This window comes from Girardinichthys multiradiatus, chromosome 1 (assembly GCF_021462225.1).
Source record: "Girardinichthys multiradiatus isolate DD_20200921_A chromosome 1, DD_fGirMul_XY1, whole genome shotgun sequence".
Taxonomy (NCBI): Eukaryota; Metazoa; Chordata; class Actinopteri; order Cyprinodontiformes; family Goodeidae; genus Girardinichthys; species Girardinichthys multiradiatus.
This window is the reverse complement of record NC_061794.1, coordinates 46,192,200-46,218,152: the sequence shown is the minus strand read 5'-3', so window position 1 is coordinate 46,218,152 and position 25,953 is coordinate 46,192,200. Positions and strand designations below refer to the sequence as shown.

Sequence of the window (25,953 nt, the reverse complement as noted above, 5' to 3'; positions counted from 1 at the left end):
ATAGAACGAGACTATAAAGTTGCAGCTTTTGTCTCATCAGTCAACAAACTATTTTCCTAGAAGTCTGGGGCATCATTAGACTGTTTTATGGTAAATGCGAGACGGGCCGTTATGGTTTTTTGGGTCAGCAGTGGTTCTGCTCCTTGGAGATTTTTTTTTTGTCCAGTGTCTCTTTCTGGTTGTTGGATCATGACCTCTGACCTTAACTGAAGCTTTAGATGTTGTTCTGGGTTCTTCTGTGACCTCCTGGATGAATTGTCAATGGGCTCTTAGAGTAACTTTGGTAGGTCGGCCGCTCCTGGGAAGGTTCTCCACTGTTCTGTTTTCTCCATGTGTGGATGATGATTCTCACTGTGATTCTGTGGAGTCCCAAAGCTTTAGAAACACAGTAGAAACCCTTTCCAGGCTGATAGATGTCAGTGGCTTGGTTTCTCATCTTTTCCTGAATGCGTTTACGTCACAGCATGTGTTGCTTTTAGCCTACTTCATGTTGTCAGACAAGTCCCATTTAGATGATTTCTTGATTCTAAAGATCTAACAGTAATCAGAGCTGGAGCTTGCAGGTCAAATCTAACAAAACATTGTGGGTAATCAGTTAATTCATCATTTCACAACGGAGGCATTTACTAGATTAGCTTGAATAATCATCTGAACGAAATGAATGAAACCATGATTTGAAAACTGCATTTTGTTTCAACTCTTTTCATAACTTTATGTTGACGGTTTATAGGATGGCCTCTGGGTATGTGGGGGCTGGACTTGTCAAAAACTGTAAAATGTAGGAATTTGTAAAGATCTAAGGCAGTTCTATTGGTTTCACCTTAAAAATAGAAAGCTTAAGTTGAAAATGAATTTACAGTCAAACATGAATACAAAGACATGATTCCATGTAAGTTTGAAGTTTAATGTTTCCTGATGCATTTAAACTGATTCAAATAATAAAACAAAATGATGCAATAAAACAGATGAGTGGAGATTACTGGACTTAATGATGCAGACTTAATAAACACGTTCCCACTCATCAGTCACAGAATTAATTCTGTCAAATCCAAAATCTGGTTTTATTTCCGCCCCAAAAAAAATCAATAAATCACATGAATATTTACAACTACGGTTACTGACTTTTCTACATCATTTTAAACAGAAGAAAAGCTCAGATCTTATTTATGTCTGATTTCAGAGTAAAACATTAAACTTCTTGAAGGTTTATTTTTAATCAACGTTTTTTTTCCCGATGAGCAAACAAGAGCTTTTTTCGAGGTTTTAAGCCAAACTCCTTCCCTAGTTTCTGCCTGACGACATAAACAGACCAACAACATGCTCACAGAAGACACCACAAACTGATTCAATTCAGTCCAAATAAAAACAAACTAAAGGTTACAGATGCGTTTAAAAAAAAGGACAACAGAGTATTTTATAGTAGTATGGCTTAGATTTAACTGAGGGCAGTTAGAGAGACGTCAGGTTTTCTGCCAGCGTAGAGACCGGGAACTCCAGAGGATTCTGTAGCTACCTTCGGGATATTGCTGTGTGTTATCGGCTGCAACGCTGGTAGAAAACCAAGTAAAATGTTGCCTTCACCAAGGCTGCAGCTGCTCTCTCCGTCGCTGGAAAATCTAACATTTTCAAGGCAGTGGCTTGCATTTATGTTTACAGAGCAGACGGCGTTCTGCTGCTGCATCGGAAGGAAGCCACATTTCCGAGCAACAGCTTTCAGGTGGAATCCGAGCTGCTTCGGCTTTTCTTCTGCGTCCCTGTTTGTTGGCGACTCACGACACGGCGCCTCTTTGGAAAGGATCCCGAAGGTCATCACGCTGTGGTGCAGCATCTGTTCCTGAAGAGCTCGTCGACGACGGAGGAGTCGGCCAGCGTGGAGATGTCGCCCAGATCCTTCTCGTTGCAAGCGATTTTTCTAAGCACCCGTCGCATGATTTTCCCTGCAGAGACGATGAAGTCAGTCAGGTTTGTTTCTAAGCAGGTACATGAAAAATGTGAGGCTTAACACATAAATAAATGTGCTACATTTTATTTAGTAAAAAAGAAAACTAAAGAAAATCTTCCTTATTAAATAATAAACTATTTATAACCCATTATCATTTATATACAGTATGTGATCAATCGACCAAAACAAGAATTTCCTACATTGAATAAATAAATTCATCATTTAAATGATGAATTTATTTATAAAACACAGTGGAAGCTTTAACTATGAGTACAACACACTTCCAGTGGAGTTGGGACGTTGTGTGAAACGTCCTGTTCAGCCTACATGCAACAGGTGAACTGGAAACAGGGGACTGGGAATAAACCGAGCATCCCCGATAGGCTCAGTCATTCACAAGCAAGGATGGGGCGAAGTCCACCGCTTTGTGAACAACACCGTGAGCAAAAGGTCCAACAGTATAAGAACAACATCCAAGGAATTCAGGGACATCATCATCATCTACAGTCCTGGAGATAACTCTGTACGTAAGCCAAGAAACCAACATTAAATGTCCGTGACCTTTGACCCCTCGGGAAGCACCGCATTAAAAACCGACATCCTGTAACGGACACCACCACAGCTCAGGAACACTTCAGAAAACCATTGTGGGTATTGGGGAGGCGTCGGGCTACGGTTCCGGAGCAGAAGATGTCCTGGATGGAGAACACACCATGCTGGGAAATCTAAACCTAAAGTTGATTTTCTTTAATAAATAAAATCATACTTATCAGTCATTTAGATCATGGGAAACAGTTAAATATCTTTATCTTACCATACAATGCTATTATATATTATATATATGTATTATAATGACATCATCATCATATCCAGAGGTACCACTGGGGCATAACAACTAAATGTGGAAATTATTAACAGATCAATTAGTTATTGCATCACCTGTTGGTTAAAATCAGTTATTATTCAGACAAAGTGGTTGTTATTAATCAGGTTATTTAAATATCTTTTGAAGTATAAACACATTTCTATAAATCCTGATATTATCTGTGTTTATTTAATGCATTTTCGGCAGTCTTATTTGAACCATTTTCATTTGATGAGCTAGTATTGTGGGACTAGTTCTCGGAGGTTTCTGGTGTTCCTGCAGGAGAAACGTTTCCTTGTTCACATCAATAACTTCTCTTTGTCAGGGAACCATTTACCAGATCTGGTTTTGGGAAGACCTGGTGCGTTCTGGATGTAGTCAGGTGTAGCGATGGCCCCGATCTTCTCTCTCACTGTAGACAACACAAACACAGCAGATTCCCTCAGAGCAAAGCACAGAGACGGATTAGAGGTCCTGGTTAAGGACGGCGTGGATGAGGTTCTCTCCAGCCTCTCGTGTAAACAGCTGAGGTCTTCTCTGGCTGACTAACCTTGCTTCCTGAGCTCTGCCTCCAGTGTTTGGTTATACGGCACGCCGTCGTTTAGAGTGATGAAGCAGTAGAGGCTTTCTCCTTTCACAGAATGAGGTCTGCTCACCACAGCAGCTTCAGCGACGGCTTTGTGCTCCACCAGGGCCGACTCAACCTCTGCTGTGCTTAACAGGTGACCTGGAGGGAAAACACCAGAAAATATACGACCGGAGGGAAACTTTTCAATACGCACAGTCCCCATTATTAGTAAAATATCTTTAATACGCTTTAAATATGTAAGTGGAACAGAAAAGATGAAGTCTGAAACATCTTGCTCATCAGGTAAAATCGGCCGATACCGATGTTAATACCATGCAACCCTAGTTAAGCTCATATTTATCCAGACTTGAAAAAGCTACAGGAAGACTACATGGGAGCCCTGCTACAATTACATGTCAGTCAGTCAAATCATTATGACCATTGGGATAAGAGTGAGTTGGTTCTCCTTTTGCCTCAGGATCAATCCAGGCATGGACTGAACTTTAGCTCTGGAGGGCTGCTGTGGAGTCGGGCTCAGCTCTGTCCTGGGTCTACATGGCTTGGACTCACTTACCTGAGACATTCAGCATGTCATCTATCCTTCCTGTTATCCAGTAGTAACCATCCTTGTCTCTACGGCAACCTGGAGAAGGAAACAGGTGATAAGAACACGCTGCCATGATGTTGGCGTTCTGTGGAGGCTTTCGGTGTGTGCTGATTTCTTGTAATGTTTTCTGCTCGATAACCGACTCTCACCATCCCCTGTGACGTAGTATCCCGGGAACTTCTTAAAATACGTGGTTTCAAATCTCTCGTGGTTTCCGTACACGGTCCGCATCACACCCGGCCACGGCTGCTTGAACACCTGCAGGATGGCAGAGAAGCGTGGGCTGATCAACACAAGATGACGAAGAAAACAATGTGAAGAAAAAAACTGCTTAATTCTCACCAGATATCCTTCACTCGACCCCTCCAGCTCTTCTCCAGACTCATTTAGGATGGCTGGTACCACTCCGAAGAATGGAAACGTCTGGAGAGAGAAGAGCACACATATCTGTTCTGTCCTGGTAAATTTAGTTTATTTATCTAGATATTTTTACATTAAGCATAATGTACGTCTGCTTGTTATTGGTATAGATGGACAGTAAGCATGGATTAAACAGATTAATTAAGAGCAACAGTTACCATCCAATTACTCTGCAGTCATACGAAACATACACTGAATTTGCTTTAAAAGCATTGCTTCATGGCTTCTATGTGCAAGGCACCTGGGCTGAAGCGGGCCAATCTGAGAAGAACAATAATTTCACTCTTTTTGTCCTTATCCATACCTCAGGACCACAGACGAGGACTGGAACACAAATGCTCCAGTAAAATGGAAGCTTGGATTTCAGAAACCGCAACAACCCTTTTATTACTGCCGACAATTTCATTCAATCATTTACTCACAGCGGATCCAGGTTTCAGGGGCGTGGCTGCAGGTAGTGGAGTCAACACATGTCCTCCCTGGAAGGCAAGAACACAGAGACGGAGTTGGGTTCAGATAAACTCTTTGCACCAGGTCCCAAAGCTTCCAGAGCTTCTAGCAGCTCCCACTGATCAAAAACATCTTCATATTTGGAACTAACAGTTTCAGTCTGCCAGAAGGTGTCGACAACAGGACATCTGCTCTCTCCCACCACGCTGTAGTACCATTGCCAGGCCTCAGGGTTAATGGGTTCCCCCACTGTTCCCAGGACCTTCAGGGATTTGCGCTTGTATCTTTAAACAGAAAGTTTTAGAATGAGGTTGAACGCAAGTAAACAGTTCAAATTTGAACTGAAACGCAGAGAGGAAACGGCTCAGAGAATCACTCACTTCTGCACCGGTTCGCTGCCGTACTTCATCAGCAACCTGATGGCCGTTGGAGCCGTGTAGAACTTTGTGACCTGGTATTTGTCCACGATCTCCCACATGCGGCTCACATCGGGGTACGTAGGCAGACCCTCAAACTGAGACATCAGAGAAAAGAAGAGCTCAACAGAAGGACTCAGGAGTCCTGATCCAATTAACAGAACAACTCCTTGTTCTCAGGCTGAATGGCTGATATTAAATTTAAAGCTGAAATCACTCGAATTAGCAGGACGACAGGTGGACGTGATTGAGAACATCTGAGTCATTTCTGAGTCTCCGACTTTATCTACAAACTGTGCAGAACAAAAGGGTCGAAAAACTGAGATTTTCACATTATTTCAGACATTCACAGCAGACTGTCCAACAACAATGTAAACAGCTGAGCTGCATTCATCTGCACTCACCAAGACACTGGTGGCCCCGTTGGCCAGGGGCCCATAAGTGATGTAGGAGTGTCCGGTGATCCATCCGATGTCTGCCGTGCACCAGTAAACATCATCAGGCTGATGGTCGAACACCAGTTTGAAGGTGATGGCAGCGTAGAGCAGGTATCCGCTGACCGTGTGAAGAACCCCCTGCAGAGAGAAAAAGATCCGTAACCAGGAAGCCACCCTCTGTTATCAGGGATGCTCGATATATCTGCGTTAACATCGCCATCGGTCCTCGATGAGTAAAACTGGGCCGATTTCTGATGTTTATTTCTATCTTGTTGCCGTTCGTGTTTCTGGAGGAGGGAGTTGGCCATGTGGTATCTGTTTGGTCATGTGACCGTGATGCAGCACAGGATTGTGGGTGTTTAACTGAAGCAATGTCAGCGGTGTGGTTTTGTTCACGGTGTCGAAAGGGTAGAAAAATATATGTATGTATGTATAGTATGAGTAAATATCGGCTATCGGCCATAACAGCAATATTATTATCAAATATCGGTCCAGATTTTCTGATCGGTGCATCCACATCTGATACAACACAAATGAAGGTTCTGTCAGCGGGAGCTTCGTTTACTTTGGGTTTGCCGGTGGAGCCGCTGGTGTAGAGAATGAACAGAGGATCTTCAGACTCGCACCACTCGGGTTCACACTCGTCTGAAGCTTCGTTCATTAGAGAGTGCCAGCACATGTCCATGTGTGGGTTCCAGGGGACCTGGTGCAGGAGGACAGACACATGAGAAAAAACAAGCATGGATGGGAATAAAGAAATTCAACTTTCCAAAGTTAAAAGTTGAGGGCAGAACATAGTCGAGCGAACCAATTCCTACATTTCCCACACTTTCTGCAGTGACCACATCGGACTGGGGGGGGGGGGCAGAACTAACGCGCGTGTAGCTTTGGAAAAACAAAAAGAAAAAACGGTTAAAGGTGTTAAAGGCCATTAACTAGGGATGAAGAAGAGGAATAGACTTGTCTGTGCTCGTGACCGGCTGCTCGAAGCAGTGTGTCGCATATAAAACTGTTTGATGTGGAGACATTTTCCCCCCAAACAGTTCATTACGTGGCAGCGCATCTGCGGCCGTAAAAATCGAGCTTCTCACAGACGTACGTCAAGGATGCGCGACTGTGTTTTTTTGCCCTTTAATCGTTCTATCCTGAAATGCACACGTTTAAACTGAATCAGTTACAAACACAAGCACTCTGTTAGTGAACAGCACAGCTTACTGATAGAAAACAGAAAAAAACTGACTAGCTGAAAGGGTTTTAACAACATGAGAAAAGTGACAGCACAGAAAATAAAAAATGTCACCAGTGATTTAGGATGTTCTCCCAATTACTTTAAGTAGGCCAGTTTATGTCGAGTTTATGGCTTCATCTCATTTACCTCCAAGTGTCAAACTCAATCAAGAGGAGAAACCTCAAGGAACCTTCAAGACGTAAATCATCCCACGCATCTCCAGTAATGCAGTTGTTCTGTTTCATGTGGGCTGACCCGGGCCTCTGCAGCGTCCTTCAGTCCAGCCTCCTCTAGCAGTTAGTGGGACTTCTCAATATCAGCCTCTTCCTCCAGCTGCTAATGGTCGAGTCACGTTCTTCCTCCCAGACTGGGTAACATGTTTTATTGAAATTACTTAAAAGGTCAAAGGCCGATGAAAAATTAAGTTATTGACCCTAAGGCCCCTTTTCATTTTCCTTAATGAGCCAAGCTTAATAAACTCAGGCAAGAAAAGCTTTTCTCTCCAACATGCTTTAAAACGTCTTCAGACGAAACACGAGGAGCTCCAAATGAAACAGGCGGGTCATTATGTCTGAATCAACTGAAAAGGTCAGCGGCGCTGTTCAGAAAGACTGGAGAACCATTTTACTGCAGCAGTTTTTTCTTGGTTTTACTTTATCTTATTTATATCACAGCGACTGGGGTCCTCTATGGACTGATGCAAGAGGTTTTTGGGCTCCACATCCAGACATGTCCTGCTTCCTTTTATTAGGTTCTGGTGCCGTGGGTTTTATGTAAATATTATTAAATATATTATAAAATTGTGAATAACATTTGAAATAAAGAACGAGAAGGACAAATCGGACAAAGTCTGTTTTTCGTACCCCCAAAATATACATTTTAAAATCTTAAGGACTATAATTTGATTACATCCATCCAGCTACAGCGGAGCGCATGGTGTCGTTACTTTCAGTAATTCAACTGGAAATGTGAGCATCAGATTCTACTGATCTTTCCACGATAATTAGTTTCAAGTGTTCATTTCTGGTCATTTTAATGGCAATTATTTACAACTAATGAAAACCAAAATTCAGTTTCTTATAAACTTACAATATTAAATAAGGCCAATAAAAATGTATTTCTAAAACAGAAATGTACGACTAAATAAAAGTGTGTCCTTCTGCTGCACAGTTTCTGCACTTAGTACTTGGTTGGGGCTCCTTCTGCATGAACTACTGCATCGATGCAGCGTTGCATGCAGGTGACCAGCCTGTGGTTCTGCTGAGGTGTTCAGGATGCCCAGGTTGCCTTCATACCAGACATCAGCTCATCTGCATTGCTGGTTGTGGTGTCTCTCATCTTCCTTATATTAATACTCGGGTTTAGGGCCGGTCAGTTTGCCGGCAAATCAATCACAGTGATACCATGGCCATTAAAGCTGGTACTGGTACATTTGACAGTTTGAGCAGGTACCAGGTGCTGCTAGATGATATCAACGGCCCCATAAACCCTGTCAGCAGAGGGAAGCATGGAGTGCTCTAAAATGGACTGGCTCAGTTTTTCCTTCCACTCAACTTCCCATTAATATGCTCGGATACAGCACTCCATGAACAACAAGATTCTCAATGACCTTTTGGGTTTTACCCTCCTTGTGGATGGAGTAAATGACTCTCAGCTCAATAACTGATTAACATTAATTTAAAACATTATTAGTATGTCAGGGCAGTGTTCTTAAAAACACAAGCAAAACCAAAGATGACATGAGATATTTGTGGAGGAAGGTGCTTATGGAAATACCTTTGGAACGGGATGCGTTTTCTTTACTTTCCCTGTCCTTTTCTCCTGCTGGGTGGGAGTGAGGGAGGGGAAAGCAAACAGGGGGAAGGAAAGGTTAATGAGGGAAGGCAGTTGCCAAAAAAAAAAAGCCCAAATCCCATTAAAAATGAAAAACCAGGGACACCAACAATCAAATCAAATTATGGAAGATGAAGACTGAGAATCTTGCAGGGATATGCAGAAGGAAACACTAATAATATAATAATAATGAAAGGACACAATAAAGACTTCATCTATGCTTTCCAAAAATAAATGTAATACCTAAAGTTTTTTTTAGATATGTGCATTGATATAATTCCCATGTTTGGCCTAAAAAACTACATTCCCTGTGCTTCTGATAGCTTTATCAGCCCAAACATCTCCTTAGACAATGTCCTAAAGCTGTTACCATGGAAACCCTTTGGTTTTAACCAGAACGGAGCTCAGAACCAAACCAGCAGCAGGTCTGTCACGTTTCTCTCAACATTGTGTCATTCTTTTACCTCCAGATATGGGCACGCTCGTTTGGCAGGAGGAGACGGCGAGTCCACAATCGCCTCTGGTTCTTTTGATAAGTGCTTCAGCATTATACACTTCTGGAGTGGAAAACCTCTGCAAGGATGCAAAGACAAGGCATTCATTTTACCCTCCCACGCTGTGAGCATGCAGCGCAATATTTATAAACTGCTCAAAAAAATAAAGGGAAGACTCAAATAACACATCCTAGATCTGAATGAATGAAATATTCTCATTGAATACTTTGTTCTGTACAAAGTTGAATGTGCTGACAACAAAAATCACACAAAAATCATCAATGGAAATAAAATTTATTAACCAATGGAGGCCTGGATTTGGAGGCACACACAAAATTAAAGTGGAAAAACACACTACAGACTGATCCAACATTGATGTAATGTCCTTAAAACAAGTCAAAATGAGGCTCGGTATTGTGTGTGACCTCCACGTGTCTGTATGACCTCCCTACAACGCCTGGAGATGCTCCTGATGAGACGGTGGATGGTCTCCTGAGGGATCTCCTCCCAGACCTGGACTAAAGCATCCGCCAACTCCTGGACAGTCTGTGGAGCAACGTGACGTTGGTGGATGGAGCGAGACATGATGTCCCAGATGTGCTCAATAGGATTCAGGTCTGAGGAACGGCCAGTCCATAGCTTCAATGTCTTCATCTTGCAGGAACTGCTGACACACTCCAGCCACATGAGGTCTAGCATTGTCCTGCATTAGGAGGAACCCAGGACCAACCGCACCAGCATATGGTCTCACAAGGGGTCTGAGGATCTCATCTCGGTACCTAATGGCAGTCAGGCTACCTCTGGTGAGCACATGGAGAGAAATGCCACCCCACACCATTACTGACCCACTGCCAAACCAGTCATGCTGAATGATGTTGCAGGCAGCAGATCTCTCTCCACGGTGTCTCCAGACTCTGTCACGTCTGTCACATCTGCTCAGTGTGAACCTGCTTTCATCTGTGAAGACCACAGAGCACCAGTGGTGAATTTGCCAATCCTGGTGTTCTCTGGCAAATGCCAGGCGTCCTGCATGGTGTTGGGCTGTGAGCACAACCCCCATTTGTGGACGTCGGGCCATCATACCATCCTCATGGAGTCGGTTTCTAACCGTTTGTGCAGACACATGCACATTTGTGGCCTGCTGGAGGTCATTTTGCAGGGCTCTGGCAGTGCTCCTCCTGTTCCTCCTCTTGCACAAAGGTGGAGGTAGCGGTCCTGCTGCTGGGTGGTTGCCCTCCTACGGCCTCCTTCCACATCTCCTGGTGTACTGGTCTGTCTCCTGGTAGCGCCTCCAGGCTCTGAACACTACGCTGACAGACACAGCAAACCTTCTTGCCACAGCTGGCATTGATGTGCCATCCTGGATGAGCTGCACTACCTGAGCCACTTGTGTGGGTTGTAGAGTCCGTCTCATGCTACCACGAGTGTGAAAGCACCACCAACATTCAAAAGTGACCAAAACATCAGCCAGAAAGAATCGGTACTGAGAAGTTGTCTGTGGTCCCACCTGCAGAACCACTCCTTTATTGAGTGTCTTGCTAATCACCAAAGATTTCCCCCTGTTGTATTTTTTATTTGAACAACATCATGTGAAATTGATTGTTAATCAGTGTTGCTTCCTAAGTGGACAGTTTGATTTCACAGAAGTTTGATTTACTGGGAGTTATATTGAGTTGTTTAAGTGTTCCTGTTATTTTTTTAAGCAGCGTATTTTACACGTCTTCATGTTAGAAACACACACAATCAACTGTTGGGATTTAGTGACAGAACAAAACAAAACATAATTTTGAAGTGGAACGAAAATTATATATTACATTTTTATAAAAGACTCTAAAAGGTTTGGCATGTATTCAGTCCAGGGCCGACCCTAGGTGGTGAGGGGCCTTAAGCAGAATTTGATTAGGGGCCCCTCTCCCTATAGGAACATCACCCCCACAAACAGGAATTTAATCCAGATTTTGTGGAATCTAGGAGAAGAGTCAGGTTTAATTGGCTGAGCTTAAAAGTAATCACGGATAATTGGTTAGTATTTGCTGAGCTGTATTAATGAACAAACCAAAGCGCAAACACAACGAAAGAATAAACTCAGATTGTAACTATGGTAACACAACAATCAAACAATTAAGATTCTTGTTTGAAGTAAACTTCTCAACCACTTTAAATCTTGAACGATTTTATTATTTTATTTTATCTCTGCTGATACCATCAAGTTTTGTAGTATTCTTATTCTCCATAAACGCATATAAAACGTTTAGATCCTTGGTCTGCGTTAGAATTCAAGCATTTATGAGAGGCGCCTGGTGGATTGAAACTGCAAACCTTTCGGAGCGCGACTCCACCAGCTCTGCACAGACGGAAGGTTTTGCCTTTTCTTTTTTTGCTAAATGGCTCAAGCTCAGTCAGACTGGATGGAGAGTCCTGTACATTAGCTTTCTAGTCTTGCCACAGATTCTCCTTTGGAATTAGGTTTGGACTTTGACTAGGCCATTCTAACACCTGAATCTGCTTTGACCTAGGCCATCCTATTGTAGCACTGCCTGTATGTTCAGGATGGTTGCAGATCTTCTGCACTATCTACATAACAAAGACAATAATCTGCTATTTTCAGATCAGAGTCACACTGAAGTTGATCATATTCTAGAATGAAGAAAATCTAAATGAAAAAATGTCAACATCCAACAAACGTCCCCTCTGGGCTTCCCACAAAGGATTCTCATTGAATGCGACGATGACAGAATTTATGCTTTTTCCAAAACATAAAATCCTAATAAACCCTGGAATGTCTTTCTCTTGGAGAGTTGAAATATCTGGGTGTGCAACTTAACTCCTCGTTCTCCTTTAGGATCCACATAAGGAACAAATCTAAAACAATGAAATACAACCAGAAGAAGAGGAGCAGTTTAACACGTGATGGTGAAGAGTTTTCCTCAACTTAGTTAATGTTTTACAAGCTGGTCTCCAGCAGCAAGTTATACATTGCCAAAGTTAATTAGCGACTTGTATAAAAAAGCCATAAAAGTACTGAAGAAAAACCCCATAAACACCTCACTACTGCAGAGTATTAGTTGTCAAATTTAAAAATGTTTAAAACTTCACATCTGCCTGTTTAATGGACAGTTTGAAACAGGTTAGAGGAAAGTAAGATTAGGATAAGGTATTTTCCATTAAAAGTAGTATTTTATGTAATACAGTCCCTCCAACTCTAAAGGAGAGAACTACATTTTCTGGGCTTAAGGGACTAAAGGTGTAGCTCAGAGCTCACCAGTCATGTGATCGTGTTAATGTGTGCAATGTGCTGGGAATCTACACCAGGCTCTGGGCCAGAAACAGCTCTTTGGGCAAAAGTCTATCAATTGTACATAAAATGAGCAGTAAGCATGGAAATATATTCATTAATCATTTACTATTTGGTCACTTTTACTGGCGTTTTGAGCTTCACCCGTTTCTGACAGCTGTTAGTGTCAGCTGTGTTTTATTGTTTGACATCATTTTCAGGGCGACTTTGTTATGTGACCAGTGTGCTTTATAAAGACATTTGCCATTGACACATACAGAGCCAGTTAAGGCTAACTGGTTGTGTCTTCTAAGAGGCTTATGGCAAAAATCTAAACAGAACCTCTAATGGACTTCTTGTTGCTTATGTTTAAAGACCTGGGTCCGTTTTCACAAAGAATCCCAGGACTAAAAGTAGCTCCTAGTTGTTGTAAGGAAAATCTTCTCCAAATGTCAAATTTTTCTTAGAATTTTCCCTCAGTGAGATAAAAGTTATTCACGAAGCATCTGAGGCCTTCAGAGAGCTCCTAACGTGAGGAGATGTTCAGAGCAGTGAGGAGGACATTTAGTGAGTCTAAGAGTGTCTGAAGCAGAGAAGATGGAGGAAAGACAGAGAGAAAGGAGAGATCTTCTCCTCCAATGAACAACAGTGAATGAATAAAACGCTACCAGCTCCATGGTGCAGAGATCCACCTCCTAAACAGTCCAGTAAATAAACTTCTATAACAATCATACAATTATTAATATAGAGATAAGATTAACCTTATCTCCAAAGGGCGAAAATAAATAGTTTCAGCAGCAGGGCAGGTTAAAGGTCAACTTCTAGTAAGATTATATAAGGACAGACAAATAAATAATAGAAACAATAATAAATAACCATGAATAAAGACTAAAAGAATTACAAAAAATATAGTACAGAAGAATTTAAATATTATTTAGACTGTAAAATGCTTTCAAAAATTAACATTTGGAAATCACTGGAAAAAAAAGTCAAAAATGTATAAACATAAAAACAGTCTAGATAAGAAGTACAATAATATAAACACTACAAAGAAGGAAAATGTAAATGAGGTGAATTTGTTGTTGTCGTCTGTGGAGAAGTTCTCTGGTGCTTCTATCTCCTCTCCAGCTTCTGAATGCAGCAGGAACCAGAGCTGCTCACATTCCAGGCTGGTGCTGAAAGCAGAGGAACGACGCATTGATCTGCTGGGAATCTGTGTGATCCTGGCACCAAATGTACCTTTCAACACTCCTCTCTTCTCCTCCACCAGCAGGCTCTGCTCCTCTGTCCAGTTTGTCAGAGTCACTCTCAGCAGCTGAATCAGTCTGAAGCTGAGACTCCTTGGCAGGAATGTTCAGGCTAAGATAGGAGCTCTCTGACAGACTCTGAGGATCTTTGAGAATACGGGCCCAAACTTGTTTAGAACTTGACATACCTCCTGTCCTGTCAGATTCTCCCACCTGATCTATGGATCTCTGCAGCTCCTCCAGAGTTACCATGGGTAGGCCAACAGTTGATTGATCCTCTCTCCATGTTCAGATGATGGATTGAAAAGAGCTCTGTTCAGAGCTTGGGGTATTGTTGCAGAACCTAACCCTGCTTTAACCTTCTCCAGAACTTTCTCCCTGACTTGGCTGCTGTGTTCCTCAGTCTTCATGATGCAAATTGTTCATTAATAATCTGGAACAAACCTGTGAGGCCTCCACAGAGAAGCTGGATTCATACCGTGTTTAAACGGCACATGCTTGTCTTACTTTGAGTTGGTCTATCACAAAATCCCAATTAAACACAGAAAAGCTTGTGGAAAATATGAAAACTTCAAGCTATTTGAACGTTTTTTGCAAGAAACGTTTTACAAGAAGGTTATTTCTTTCAGTTAGTGCAATCATCAGACTTTTACATGACTGGCAAAAATAAGATTATGACATTCTATCTTTAGGTGAACTGAAGACTTGCAGTTACTGTCAAGAAATGATGCAACAGGCATGATGCTGAGGTTCAGCTATGAGTCGATTTAATACCATTCAGCTCTTTGTTGGCTGTGTGTGTGTGTGTGTGTGTGTGTGTGTGTGTGTGTAGGGGGTGTATACAAGTGTATTAACAGCTTACTTGTCTCTACATTTCTGCAGTGCTTCATCAGCTAAGAGCTTCAGATTGATCAGCTTATCTCCTCGATAAAAGCCATCTGAACAGATGAGGACACACAAAGAGGACGATTTATGCGTCGTTCAGACCAGAAGTCGAGAAATTTTACCTCTAGCTGCAAATAACCAAGCGTTTCAACAGGCATGTAAGCAGAATGACAAACATGTCATTTGCATGTACATGTAGTTAGACAGATACTCTTTACACGGATGTTATAAATAACCCTAATGGTGTTTTAACCTCTTATGATGGCTGCAACTGTCTAAAAAATAGCTGATTGCATTCATTTCCTTTTTATTATTTTCTACTTCAATCATTTTTTTCTCTGAAAAATATAAAACTCAGCTGGGTGCCAACTCAGCCTTCTTTACCATGGAAAGAAGCCCCAGAGACGCTGCTGTTTGGGACAGAACCTGAAGCTGAGAAGACTTTTCATGTATGAAAATATAAATGTACAGTCCAGACCAAATGTTTGGACACCTTCTCATTCAAAGAGTTTTCTTTATTTTCATGACTATGAATATTGTAGCTTCACACTGAAGGCATCAAAACTATGAATTAACACATGTGGAATTATATACTGAACAAAAAAGTGGGAAACAACTGAAAATATGTCTTATATTCTAGGTTCTTCAAAGTAGCCACCTTTTGCTTTGATTACTGCTCCGCACACTCTTGGTATTCTGTTGATGAGCTTCAAGAGGTAGTCACCTGAAATGGTTTTCACTTCACAGGTGTGCCCTGTCAGGTTTAATAAGTGGGATTTCAAGCCTTATAAATGGGTTTGGGACCATCAGTTGTGTTGTACAGGAGGTGGATACAGTACACAGCTGATAGTCCTTCTGAATAGACTGTTAGAATTTGTATTATGGCAAGAAAAAAGCAGCTAAGTAAAGAAAAACGAGTGGCCATCATTACTTTAAGAAATGAAGGTCAGTCGGTCCGAACAATTGGGAAAACTTTGAAAGTGTCTCCAAGTGCCGTCGCAAAAACCATCAAGCGCTACAAAGAAACTGGCTCACATGAGGACCGCCCCAGGAAAGGAAGACCAAGAGTCACCTCTGCTGCAGATGATAAGTTCATCCGAGTCACCAGCCTCAGAAATCACAGGTTAACAGCAGTTCAGATTAGAGAACAGGTCAATGCCACACAGAGTTCTAGCAGCAGACACATCTCTAGAACAACTGTTAAGAGGAGACTGTGTGAATCAGGCCTTCATGGTAAAATAGCTGCTAGGAAACCACTGCTGAGGACAGGCAACAAGCAGAAGAGACTTGTTTGGGCTAAAGAACACAAGGAATGGACATTAGACCAGTGGAAATCTGTGCTTTGGTCTGATGAGTCCAAGTTTGAGATCTTTGGTTCCAACCACCGTGTCTTTGTGCGGCGCAGAAGAGGTGAACGGATGGACTCTACATGCCTGTTCCCACCATGAAGCATGGAGGAGGAGGTGTGATGGTGTGGGGGTGCTTTGCTGGTGACACTGTTGGGGATTTATTCAAAATTGAAGGCATACTGAACCAGCATGGCTACCACAGCATCTTGCAGCAGCATGCTATTCCATCCGGTTTGTGTTTAGTTGGACCATCATTTATTTTTCAACAGGACAATGACCCCAAACACACCTCCAGGCTGTTTAAGGGCTATTTGACCAAGAAGGAGAGTGATGGGGTGCTGCGCCAGATGACCTGGCCTCCACAGTCACCGGACCTGAACCCAATCGAGATGGTTTGGGGTGAGCTGGACCACAGAGTGAAGGCAAAAGGGCCAACAAGTGCTAAGCATCTCTGGGAACTCCTTCAAGACTGTTGGAAAACCATTTCAGGTGACTACCTCTTGAAGCTCATCAACAGAATGCCAAGAGTTTGTGGAGCAGTAATCAAAGCAAAAGGTGGCTACTTTGAAGAACCTAGAATATAAGATATATTTTCTGTTGTTTCACACTTTTTTGTTCAGTATATAATTCCACATGTGTTAATTCATAGTTTTGATGCCTTCAGTGTGAAGCTACAATATTCATAGTCATGAAAATAAAGAAAACTCTTTGAATGAGAAGGTGTGTCCAAACTTCTGGTCTATACTGTATATGAGACTCAAAGGCAGGCCACCATTAGCTGCTGGGTTAAGTTTTCCATCCCCAGACTAATCTGGCTAAGCCCTTCAGCCAGCTGCAGCTCAACTTCTTGCTTCAACCACACTGCCTGAAGAGGTGAGAAGGTTTCAGCATCAACTGATAACCAGAACCTCTGCATGTTCTGGCCCAAGGTGCGGAAGGTTTAAACCGGTTTCTCTAAAGGGAAACTGACCTGCAGTAATAAGCAGCGAGCACTGAGAGTCGATGATCCTCTCACACAAAGACTCAGCAGAGAAACCTGCAAACTGGGAACAGTGGTGGGCACGGTGTTAACATGCATGCTCCATAATAAACTAAAGCATAATTTCATGCATGCTGTTCTCAAACTCACCACTATGGAGTGAACGGCTCCGATACGGGCACACGCCAACATGGCAACCACCAGCTCAACCACCATGGGCATGTAGATGGACACACGGTCGCCCTTCTTCACACCTGCACACAGGAACAGACATGCAGGCAAGCAGTGGTTAGAGACACCAACCAGATTATTATTCATTTATTCTGTCCAAACTCCAGACCTTTCCAGTAAAAAACATTGAGCACTCAGATTTTTAAGCATATTTTAAAGCATAAATGTCAAATTTAACTGAGGATTTATTACACATGTTGGACTGAAAATAACAGGATGGTGGAAAAGTCTGGAAATAGAAATATTTTCCATTTTCTTTACCATAAATTTAGACCTGAAAAATCTTTCAATGAAACTTCAAACTTTTCCAGACTGCACAGGAACCCTGCAGCTTCCAAAATAAACCAGTACCAGTTGCTTTTCCAAGCCAGTCTGGACTCAGGAGTGGGACCTGTATTCCATGTGGCTCTAAAGACTGGGACTGTCCAGTCTTTACCTCTTAGGAAAACCCAGAGCTTTCAGAGTTCACTGCAGGACTTTGGTGATTTAAGAAAACTAAAAAAAACAAAAAAACAACCCTTCCTTGCTGAGGATCACTCCGAACCTTCAGCTCCAGCTGCAACAGCTTATTGATGAAAAAACTGTTACTCTGATGAAACCAGGTGCTTTCATAATCTGTGAGCATGCAGAGAGTGTAGTAAATTTCATCATCTGTGGGTGTAGCATGAGGCACTGGTGTAAACTAGTGAAGAAACTCCATCGCATCAGCAATAACTGTTAAAGGGCCAGAAAAAGAAGGATGTTTCTGCCTACATGTGCTGTAATGTATATGTACACATGTTCAGAAATGAATAAAAGGAAATTAACCATTATTTATTAAAAATAAACTAATTACTCATTTTTAAACTCAACATAATTAAATAATGGAGGCCAAGAAGAGTAAACATTACACAGAGAACACCCGGGGTTCCTCAAGGCTAAGGTCTCGGGACTTTTTTTTATTCAATTTCTACATGCGTTCTGGAGCTCATATTCATGTTGATGAAACGCAACTTTACGTTTGTGTGACCACATGACAAAAGTCACCGAGTGTGTTGATAAAGTCAATGAGGTCCAGCATGGTGTCCAGGTTAAAGCAGAAAATACACGAGTTATTGCTTTTGATTGAAAGAATGTCAGGTTAGAAATCAGCATTAAATTAGACGAGGCTGAAAACTACAGAGGAAACCAGGAAGCTGGGTGCAGGTACGGACCAACACCATAAGGCACATCTCCAAAGCAAAGGGCCTAATAATGTAAGTAAAACAGATATTCCAATAGTTAAATTGTTTACATGGATTCAGTCTTTCATTAAAGTGCTCTCAGCAATGTTAGATGTTTTTTATGTTCTCTAGATAAACCGTTTAGAGTAAGGGTAATTGGCAGGTCTCCAATTTTGCAAAACAGAAAAATCTTCATGAATCAGGGAGTAAACAGGACTTACCCTGGGATTTTAGGACATTAGCGAAGCGGCAGACCTTCTGCAGCAGCTCTCTGTAGGTCACTGTCAGGTCATCACCGGGCTCATTGCCTTCCCTGGAATAAGTGACAGTAAGGGACGATATGTTGTCAAGTTTCCTACTGGATTCTTGCACATTTCTTACAAACATAAAGAACAATAAAGGATCAAAGCAATTCTAATTACTGTGAATATTAGTCTGGAAGTAGATTTGTCCTATAGGGAAACTGCTAATCTAGAAGACAGACCTCTGTTGGCTTTCTTTACAAGCAACCTACAAACCTGAGCGTTTTATTCAAGATGATTCTCATCTGCAGCTAAATGAAGCAAAATCTTAACTTATTAGTCAAAAAACAAAAGCATCAAGAAGCTAATCTGATATATGGTCTTGATGTTTGAGCTTTTTAGTTCAGAAGATAATTAGGAACCATTTCAGGTTGAACCTTTTTGCTTCAGAAAAACTGAAATGAGAAATAAAGTTGTTTAATGCAGGTTCCATGCAGTAGATTTGACTTTAAAAAGGAGAAACTTTACAAACAGCAAAAATATTAAAAGAGAAACTTAACCTGAGACTTTGACCTCTAACAGAGCTGTGTGGGAAAAGATAGTGACCAATGATAATTGCAGGTAAATATGAGGGATAAAATGAAATAAAGCTACACTGGCAGTTAAACCAAGAGGCTGAACCGGTTCCTCCGAACAGAGTGTGTCATGGACAGTTATAAAACTTCAGTTGTGAAATCTGACTCGTCTAAACTTTCCACTTTTTCACAAGAGTTTCATCTTGATCATTTCAGGAAGCCTAGAAACGCATCATTCAAGGTCATACCGGGCTTCTGTCTTGCAAACAGAACCTCTGCATGGATCCTGAAAAGATTAAGCAGGTACAGAAAACAGATGGATAGCTAGGAGAGAGGCCAGGTCCATGACTGTGGCAGTGGCTGCTCAGGTGGTTAGAAAAAGAACCCAGCAGCAGGTCGTAAGGAGTGGATGAGATCCACCTTGAAGGGTTAGAAGTTCTAGATGTTGCAGGGTTGTCGTGGTTGGAAAGTTTACATCTAGGTGCAGGAAATGAAGGTCTGACTGACTTGAACTTTGGACCCAAAAGGAGCAGTGTGCATTTGACGTGGGCTGTGGAACAGTGATCTGGTGATCCAGATCTTTAACCACGGAGAGCTGCTTAGGGGGCGTGGGAGTTACTTGGACTCTTTCACAGTAAAAAATCTGGTTCAGTATGTTGGTGTCTTGACCTGGAGTGATGGCAGGATGGAGCAGATGAACAGAGCTGAGCTTGGTCTGCATTAATAAGAAAGGTGCTCGGTCTGGTTCCAGAAGAACTGGGTTGAAGGCAAAACTCTTGATTTACTGGATTTACCAAGTTCAACCTCTCACCTTAGATGTACGGATCGTGACCAATACAACAAGATACAAGCAGTTCAAGTAAGGTTCCTCCATAGGGTGGCCAGGCTCTGCCTTGGAGACATCGTGAGAAGCTCAATCAGCCAGTAATCCTATATACCCAAAGGAGCAGAGGTGGTTTAGATATCTGATCAGGATTCCCTCTGGACACGTCCTACGGGACATTCCCTAGACATGTCCCACCGGCTGGAGACCTCGGGACAGACCCAGGACTCACTCAGATGGAGAACGTCACCGGGGAACTGGGAAGAGGGTTGTCTGGGTTTCCCTCCTTGGCTTGTTACTGCGGCCTGATCTGGGAAATGCAGAAGACGATGGATGTTTGGAAGACCTGCTCCATCAGACTCCATAAATTCAAGAGGAGAAGAGTCTATGGACAGCAGAGATACTGCCTCTGAACACCACAAAGACCAAAGAGATGCTCACTGATTTCAGAAAGCAGAGGGGAACATGCTCCACTGTCAGTCAACGTGTGGAGAGGGTTCCTGAGGACCTCACCTGGACAGTCAATAAATCAGCACTGGTCAGAAAGGCCCAGCAGGGACTCCACCTCCTGAGAGTGTTGAGGAGAAGCCATCTGGTGGAGAAACTGCTGGTGCTATTCTACCGGGCCAACACAGAACCAATGCTGATGAACTGCCTGCTCTGCTGCAGACAGGAGGGCTCTGCGGAGCACAAAACATGGACTGAAGCCCTCTGCCCCCACTGGAAGACATCGCCAGCTCCCGCTGCTGGAGCAAAGCGCCTAAAATAGTTGCAGACAAATTCCACCGCGGACACCGACGGTTCTGCCCGCTCCCGAGGCAGCGGTTCAGGTCACTAAAATGTAGGACCGATAAACTGCAGAACAGTTGTCATCCGTGTGCTACCAGGACCCGAGCTCTAAACGTTTTTATAGCTTCTATAATTTTTCTAATAAAGTTTTCTTCTTATATCATTTATTTATGTGCATCTGACAGTTGCAGCTGCTGTAATTTCATGTGTGTGATGACAATAAAAGTGTCTGGATTCACTGGGAGCTTAAAAGTAGAAGCCCAACATAGAGCCAGCGTAATGCACTGCCCCCCCATGGCATGAGGTATCAACTAGTCATTTAGGCTCAGGTGACCATCATCACCTTCCACTATAAAGTGCCAGGTGGGTTTGCATAGCCTTTTCCCCCTACTAAGTAAAATCATTGTCTGAAAACTGCTGCTGTTTGGTCTGATAATTACATGTTTTAATGATCTGAAACATTAAACTGTGACTAAAAAAAGCAAAACTGGGGAAATACTTTTTCACAGCAGTGCATGTTTGCTGGTCACCCACTGAAGAGATCATTCATGAGTCATGGATCTAGGGATCATGGACTTAAGATTTACTTCCGCTCTGCGTTCCTCTTGTAGAACAAGGATTCTACGTACCGCCGTGTTTATCTGTCAGGCTTCATTGATGGTACTGCCCGGGTCCGTGTATTATATTTATTCATCATAGAGACCAAAAAGAAGAATCGAAACAGTTTGGAATGAGCGTCGAACATCATAAAACTAATATAAGGAGTTCATTTAAATTTGTTTAATGATTTTTAGAAAACAAAACTTCCAGGAGGATTATTCATCAACCCATAAATCTATTTATTTTATTCTTCAATTAAAAACTGACAACCGCAACAGAGGTTCAAGGAAACCAGGCTGTCTTTTGGCTTTAAAGCTCCAACCAGAGCATATTAAAGCACAGGATTACCGTCAGTCGACGCATACATGAGAAACCCACACAGAGCTTTCTACTAACCAGAAGAAGGCGACTCTATCACCAAGTTTCCTCTCGTGGACGTTGCGGTCCAGCACGTTGTAGCAGATGTTTGTGGTGGCTCCTTCCATACACTTGACGAAGATTTCTCCTTTGGTAACATCGAAGTTGTAGTCCAGAAACCGCCCCGTGTGTTTGGTCTTCCAGAAAAAATCTTTTGCAATGTCAGCCCAGAACTCTACAGGACAGAGACAGGGCGGTTAGAGAAAACCACATCTATGTTTCACTACATTTAATTAAAAAGACAGAAAAATATATCATGATAATTACTGACAAAAGCACCATAGGATGTAACCCGGTTTTTAACACGCTAGCTGAACACAGTCTGCTTGTCTGCAAAATGTGACGTCCAGCAATTTTGGTAAAGATATCAATATTTGTATTTTTTTGTGTGTTTTGCAAAGATTCTCGACTTGACGCCTCACTGGAATACAAAAAGGTGAACCAGGTCAATTCCCACATTACTGAGTCAGTCTGGATATCTGAAAACGCAATATTCAAGCAAAACGGTTGGTTATAGCTTCAAATTCTCATCAAATGCGATAGACTGGATGAAGAGACAACTGAATGATACAAAACAGTCTGGTTGACACTTCCAAAATAACTGACGCTAATATTGGTGTACCTCAAGGCTATACATTTGGTCCTCTGCTATTCAGCTTGTTTATTATCAGGCTTACTACACATGGTCTGACTCCATAACTCCACCTGAAACTTCTATACTTTAAGACAAATACTTCCAGAGTTTTAATCCTTGCGAGCCAGTTTTAAGACATATGAGAGACACTTCTTCAGTAGGAGGGAACGATGGACGATTGGCAGATTGATGCACGGAAACGGACGGATAGAGAAATAAAATCTAGAAATGCACATTTATTTTTCATACTTATCCTAAAAAATACTTAAATCCTTGGAACAAATACCACAGTTGTCCAGACTACCCAAGAACTTTTTCATAAAGCCTAAAATTAAAGTGCATAAAATGCACTGCATTAAATTTAATCCAATGAAGTTTAGACATAAAGAACAACTAATTTTAGGATTTATTATTTTAAACATTCTTCTACAAACATTTGTGACCAGTGCTTTGCTTTAAGTGTGTCTCTTGTATTGTACAGCTCCTCTCATTTAATTACACGTTGCTTTATTACTCGTGTTTTTTTTATATGATTATAACAAGACAAATATGAAAAATAAGGATAATATTTGTATTTGTATATGCTATGTGATGGAACCGAAGGGTCACATTTGGCCAAGCCAAACAGTAACAAGGTTTGCCACTCAGCATCAAATGATGTTAACGGGCCATTTTCATCATTTGGGAACAACAAGATGCCACCTAAAGACAACATTAAGGGCATTTGGTGGAAGAAAAGCCATAAACAAAGGGAGCAGAAATTCTTTTCAGCTGTTATTCTAATTTAATGGGAGTATTCCTAAAACATGCATGCAAACATAACTTTCAGATATGGCATTGATAAACTTCTAATATCTCATAAGAGTGAGAAGAAAAGCTAGAACATATTTAAGGAACACAATGATCTGCATAAGGTCAGAGCTTAGAAGAAGAGCAAACGTGTCTGGGCTGAGCGGAGTGATCCCTTGAAGGTGTAAGTTTGTGATAGTGTCCAACAGGCTGCAGATTAAACTCTGTAATGATGCACAATAAACTGGGTGAAATTTAATCTCTTCCTGCAGTTATCTGCATTGTAAATGGCTACACTGTGTGTCAACAGGATACAGTGCTTTCTGTTTATGCGTTACTGCCGACTGTAAATCAAACTTCCTTCTGTGGAGATTACAAAGACACACTAAACCTTGAAGCTCTGGAACCAGTTACCAGAAGGAAACAGGGCAAAAAAACAAATAAAACCTAAATTAGGAGGGATAACAGCCTGCATGCAATGCGTCAGACTTAATGTGAGGCTTTAAAATAAGACATTGAAACTAAGAAAGGGGTTAGAAATACATTAGCATATTGGATGTTTTTAAATGACATGCATGTTATGAGAAAGTTTAAATTCTGGCAGGAAATTAAGAGTGTTGTGTAGTAAGTGAAGGTCAGCAAACACACAAGAGGAAGCTTCATAGATGCTTCAGGCAGACAATATTGCAGGGCCACACTATGGGTTTGCAAGAGGAAGTGTGGATGTATCATGCTACTGCAAAATGATGAAACCAGTGGGTATCCAAGGACACCTCAACAGGCTCCCATCAAAATTCCCTTCAGTTTATGGCAAAGATCTAAGTCATCAACGAAATAGTTCTATTCCCTTTTTTGCTCACTTTAAAGTTAAATACTAAACCTCTGTGTAACTTCATGGCAAATATCTACAGTGGCCAGGCTCTAAATGTGAACAGCACAGAAACTACAGACTGTAAGGAAGATGAAGACAGATAAATGAAAGGACAGACGAGTAGATGAATGGACGGATGTTTGGACAGATGGATCAACAACATTTAGAAAATGGTCCAGGGAATAAAGTCTGGTAGTACAATATTTTGCATCAAATTCCTTTGCTAGATAGACTGCATAGGAACTGAGAGTTTTGAAGCTAACTTTTAACAACCTCATAAAGTCTATTACCAAATCAACCAATCTTACATACAATGCACCAATGAAGGTACCCCTGTCGAAACAAAAGTGAAAACCTGCAGCATGGTTTTATTTGCAGGTCAGACTACAGTATTTGGGTCTTTAGATGCAACAGTAAACAATACAGTCGGTATGTGAAACTCATTCAAATAGCTACTGGGGAACACACTATACCCCAGCAGTCCCTAAATCAATGCACTGGCCCGCTGTTGGTACTGGAATGGACTCAGAATTTACTTAGAAATCAGCGTTTCAAGGCTTGGACATTTGGCTTCACTTCTTGCTCTGCCTCGAATGTTTCAGACTTTCAAAATCTGGAAATTCCTGGAGAAACTCCAATGTTTCACGACGCACTCAGCAGTAACAAAGCAATGCATTACTGGGTGTGGAGAAACAATCCTGCAGGTTACGACACCTCTATCCGTGTGTAGTAAGACATTTATCACCTTCAACACTAAACTGCTTTTTGTAAATTAACACTCACCGTCTGGATGCTCTATAGAGCTGGCATAGAGCTCCTTGTATTTCTCATAGCTGGGGATGTGGGAGTCCTTCTTTAGGTCCTCGGGGCAGTGCAGGACGTTCTCCTTCGGGGCTTTCTCGGGAATCATGTTTGCGCCAACCTCTCCAGCGTTATTCCAAACGAACAGAAGTCAAAGTGTGGACGGTTTTGCCAGATGTTTTCACAGATAATCCTCCAGAGCAGCTCCAGGACCAAATTCAAGCAGCCTGTTCTGTTGTACTTTCATAGAAAGCAACAAAAATTCGCTTTCTTAGTTCATCGGAAGAACTGTCAAATCTCGCGCGAATTGCAAATATTCGAACAACATTTAATTCAGACTTCCTTATGTTGGAGGATGAATTCTGACGCTTTTTATTCAAAACTGACCCACAAACGCTGAATGCATTGACCCAAAACGTGCCGTTAGATTTATAAAACACAGCCCAGCTCAGTTGTAACGCAGCTTCAGCGTCTCGTCGTTCCTGGTTGAACACGGACGTGAAAAGGTTTGACTCCAGCTAAGCTAACAAGCTAAGCTAGAGAAAAAGACAATGTTCAGTTCATCCCCCAGAAGCTCTCTCTATATCATATTAAACGAGCCTGGTTATGTTTAATTACTACATAAAACATGCTTCCATTCAGCACAGCTCTATGTAACGGATGTAAAGTATTTTTAACCCTAGCGCTAACTCTTTGTGTGTCTCTTCTTCTCTGTTTTGTTTAAACGTGTTCTCCTGCTGGACCGTTTGACTCTGAGTCAGAGCCAATCACAGCTCAGGACGCGTTCACGTACTCCTTGGGAAAACTCGGAATTCACTGGTTCGCCAGCTTAACTCTTTAAACCCAACATTAGTAAAAACTGGGCTAAATATTACAAATTTCAAATGTTTTTGACAGCATTTAACCTCCTAACAGTATATATTTATGTCAAAATATTGGTCAACCTCCCTTTAATATCCCTAATGGTGTCTTGGGAGTGAAAACG

General features: G+C 41.9%; 1 protein-coding gene across 5 annotated transcripts; it reads right to left on the bottom strand.

Annotated features, from left to right (window-relative positions):
* Window positions 1–883: 883 nt before the first annotated feature.
* acss2 (acyl-CoA synthetase short chain family member 2) lies at window positions 884–25,717 on the bottom strand. Of its 5 annotated transcripts, none has more exons than XM_047369858.1 (20): window positions 24,951–25,717; window positions 21,853–22,048; window positions 18,649–18,740; window positions 17,145–17,248; window positions 16,986–17,058; window positions 14,644–14,719; window positions 9,231–9,339; window positions 8,710–8,754; window positions 6,271–6,408; window positions 5,673–5,843; window positions 5,233–5,366; window positions 5,004–5,136; window positions 4,825–4,881; window positions 4,325–4,405; window positions 4,132–4,240; window positions 3,950–4,018; window positions 3,358–3,534; window positions 3,145–3,219; window positions 2,504–2,637; window positions 884–1,937 (listed from the first exon to the last, which is right to left on the bottom strand). In XM_047369858.1, the coding sequence occupies exons 1-20, from the start codon at window positions 25,075–25,077 to the stop codon at window positions 1,770–1,772; spliced, it is 2,268 nt and encodes a 755-aa protein (XP_047225814.1). In that variant the 5' UTR covers window positions 25,078–25,717; the 3' UTR covers window positions 884–1,769. The 5 variants fall into 5 exon arrangements, with proteins under 5 accessions (XP_047225814.1, XP_047225807.1, XP_047225823.1 ...); XM_047369851.1 differs by having other exon boundaries at window positions 8,710–8,757; window positions 24,951–25,716; XM_047369867.1 differs by lacking the exon at window positions 8,710–8,754.
* Window positions 25,718–25,953: the final 236 nt, after the last annotated feature.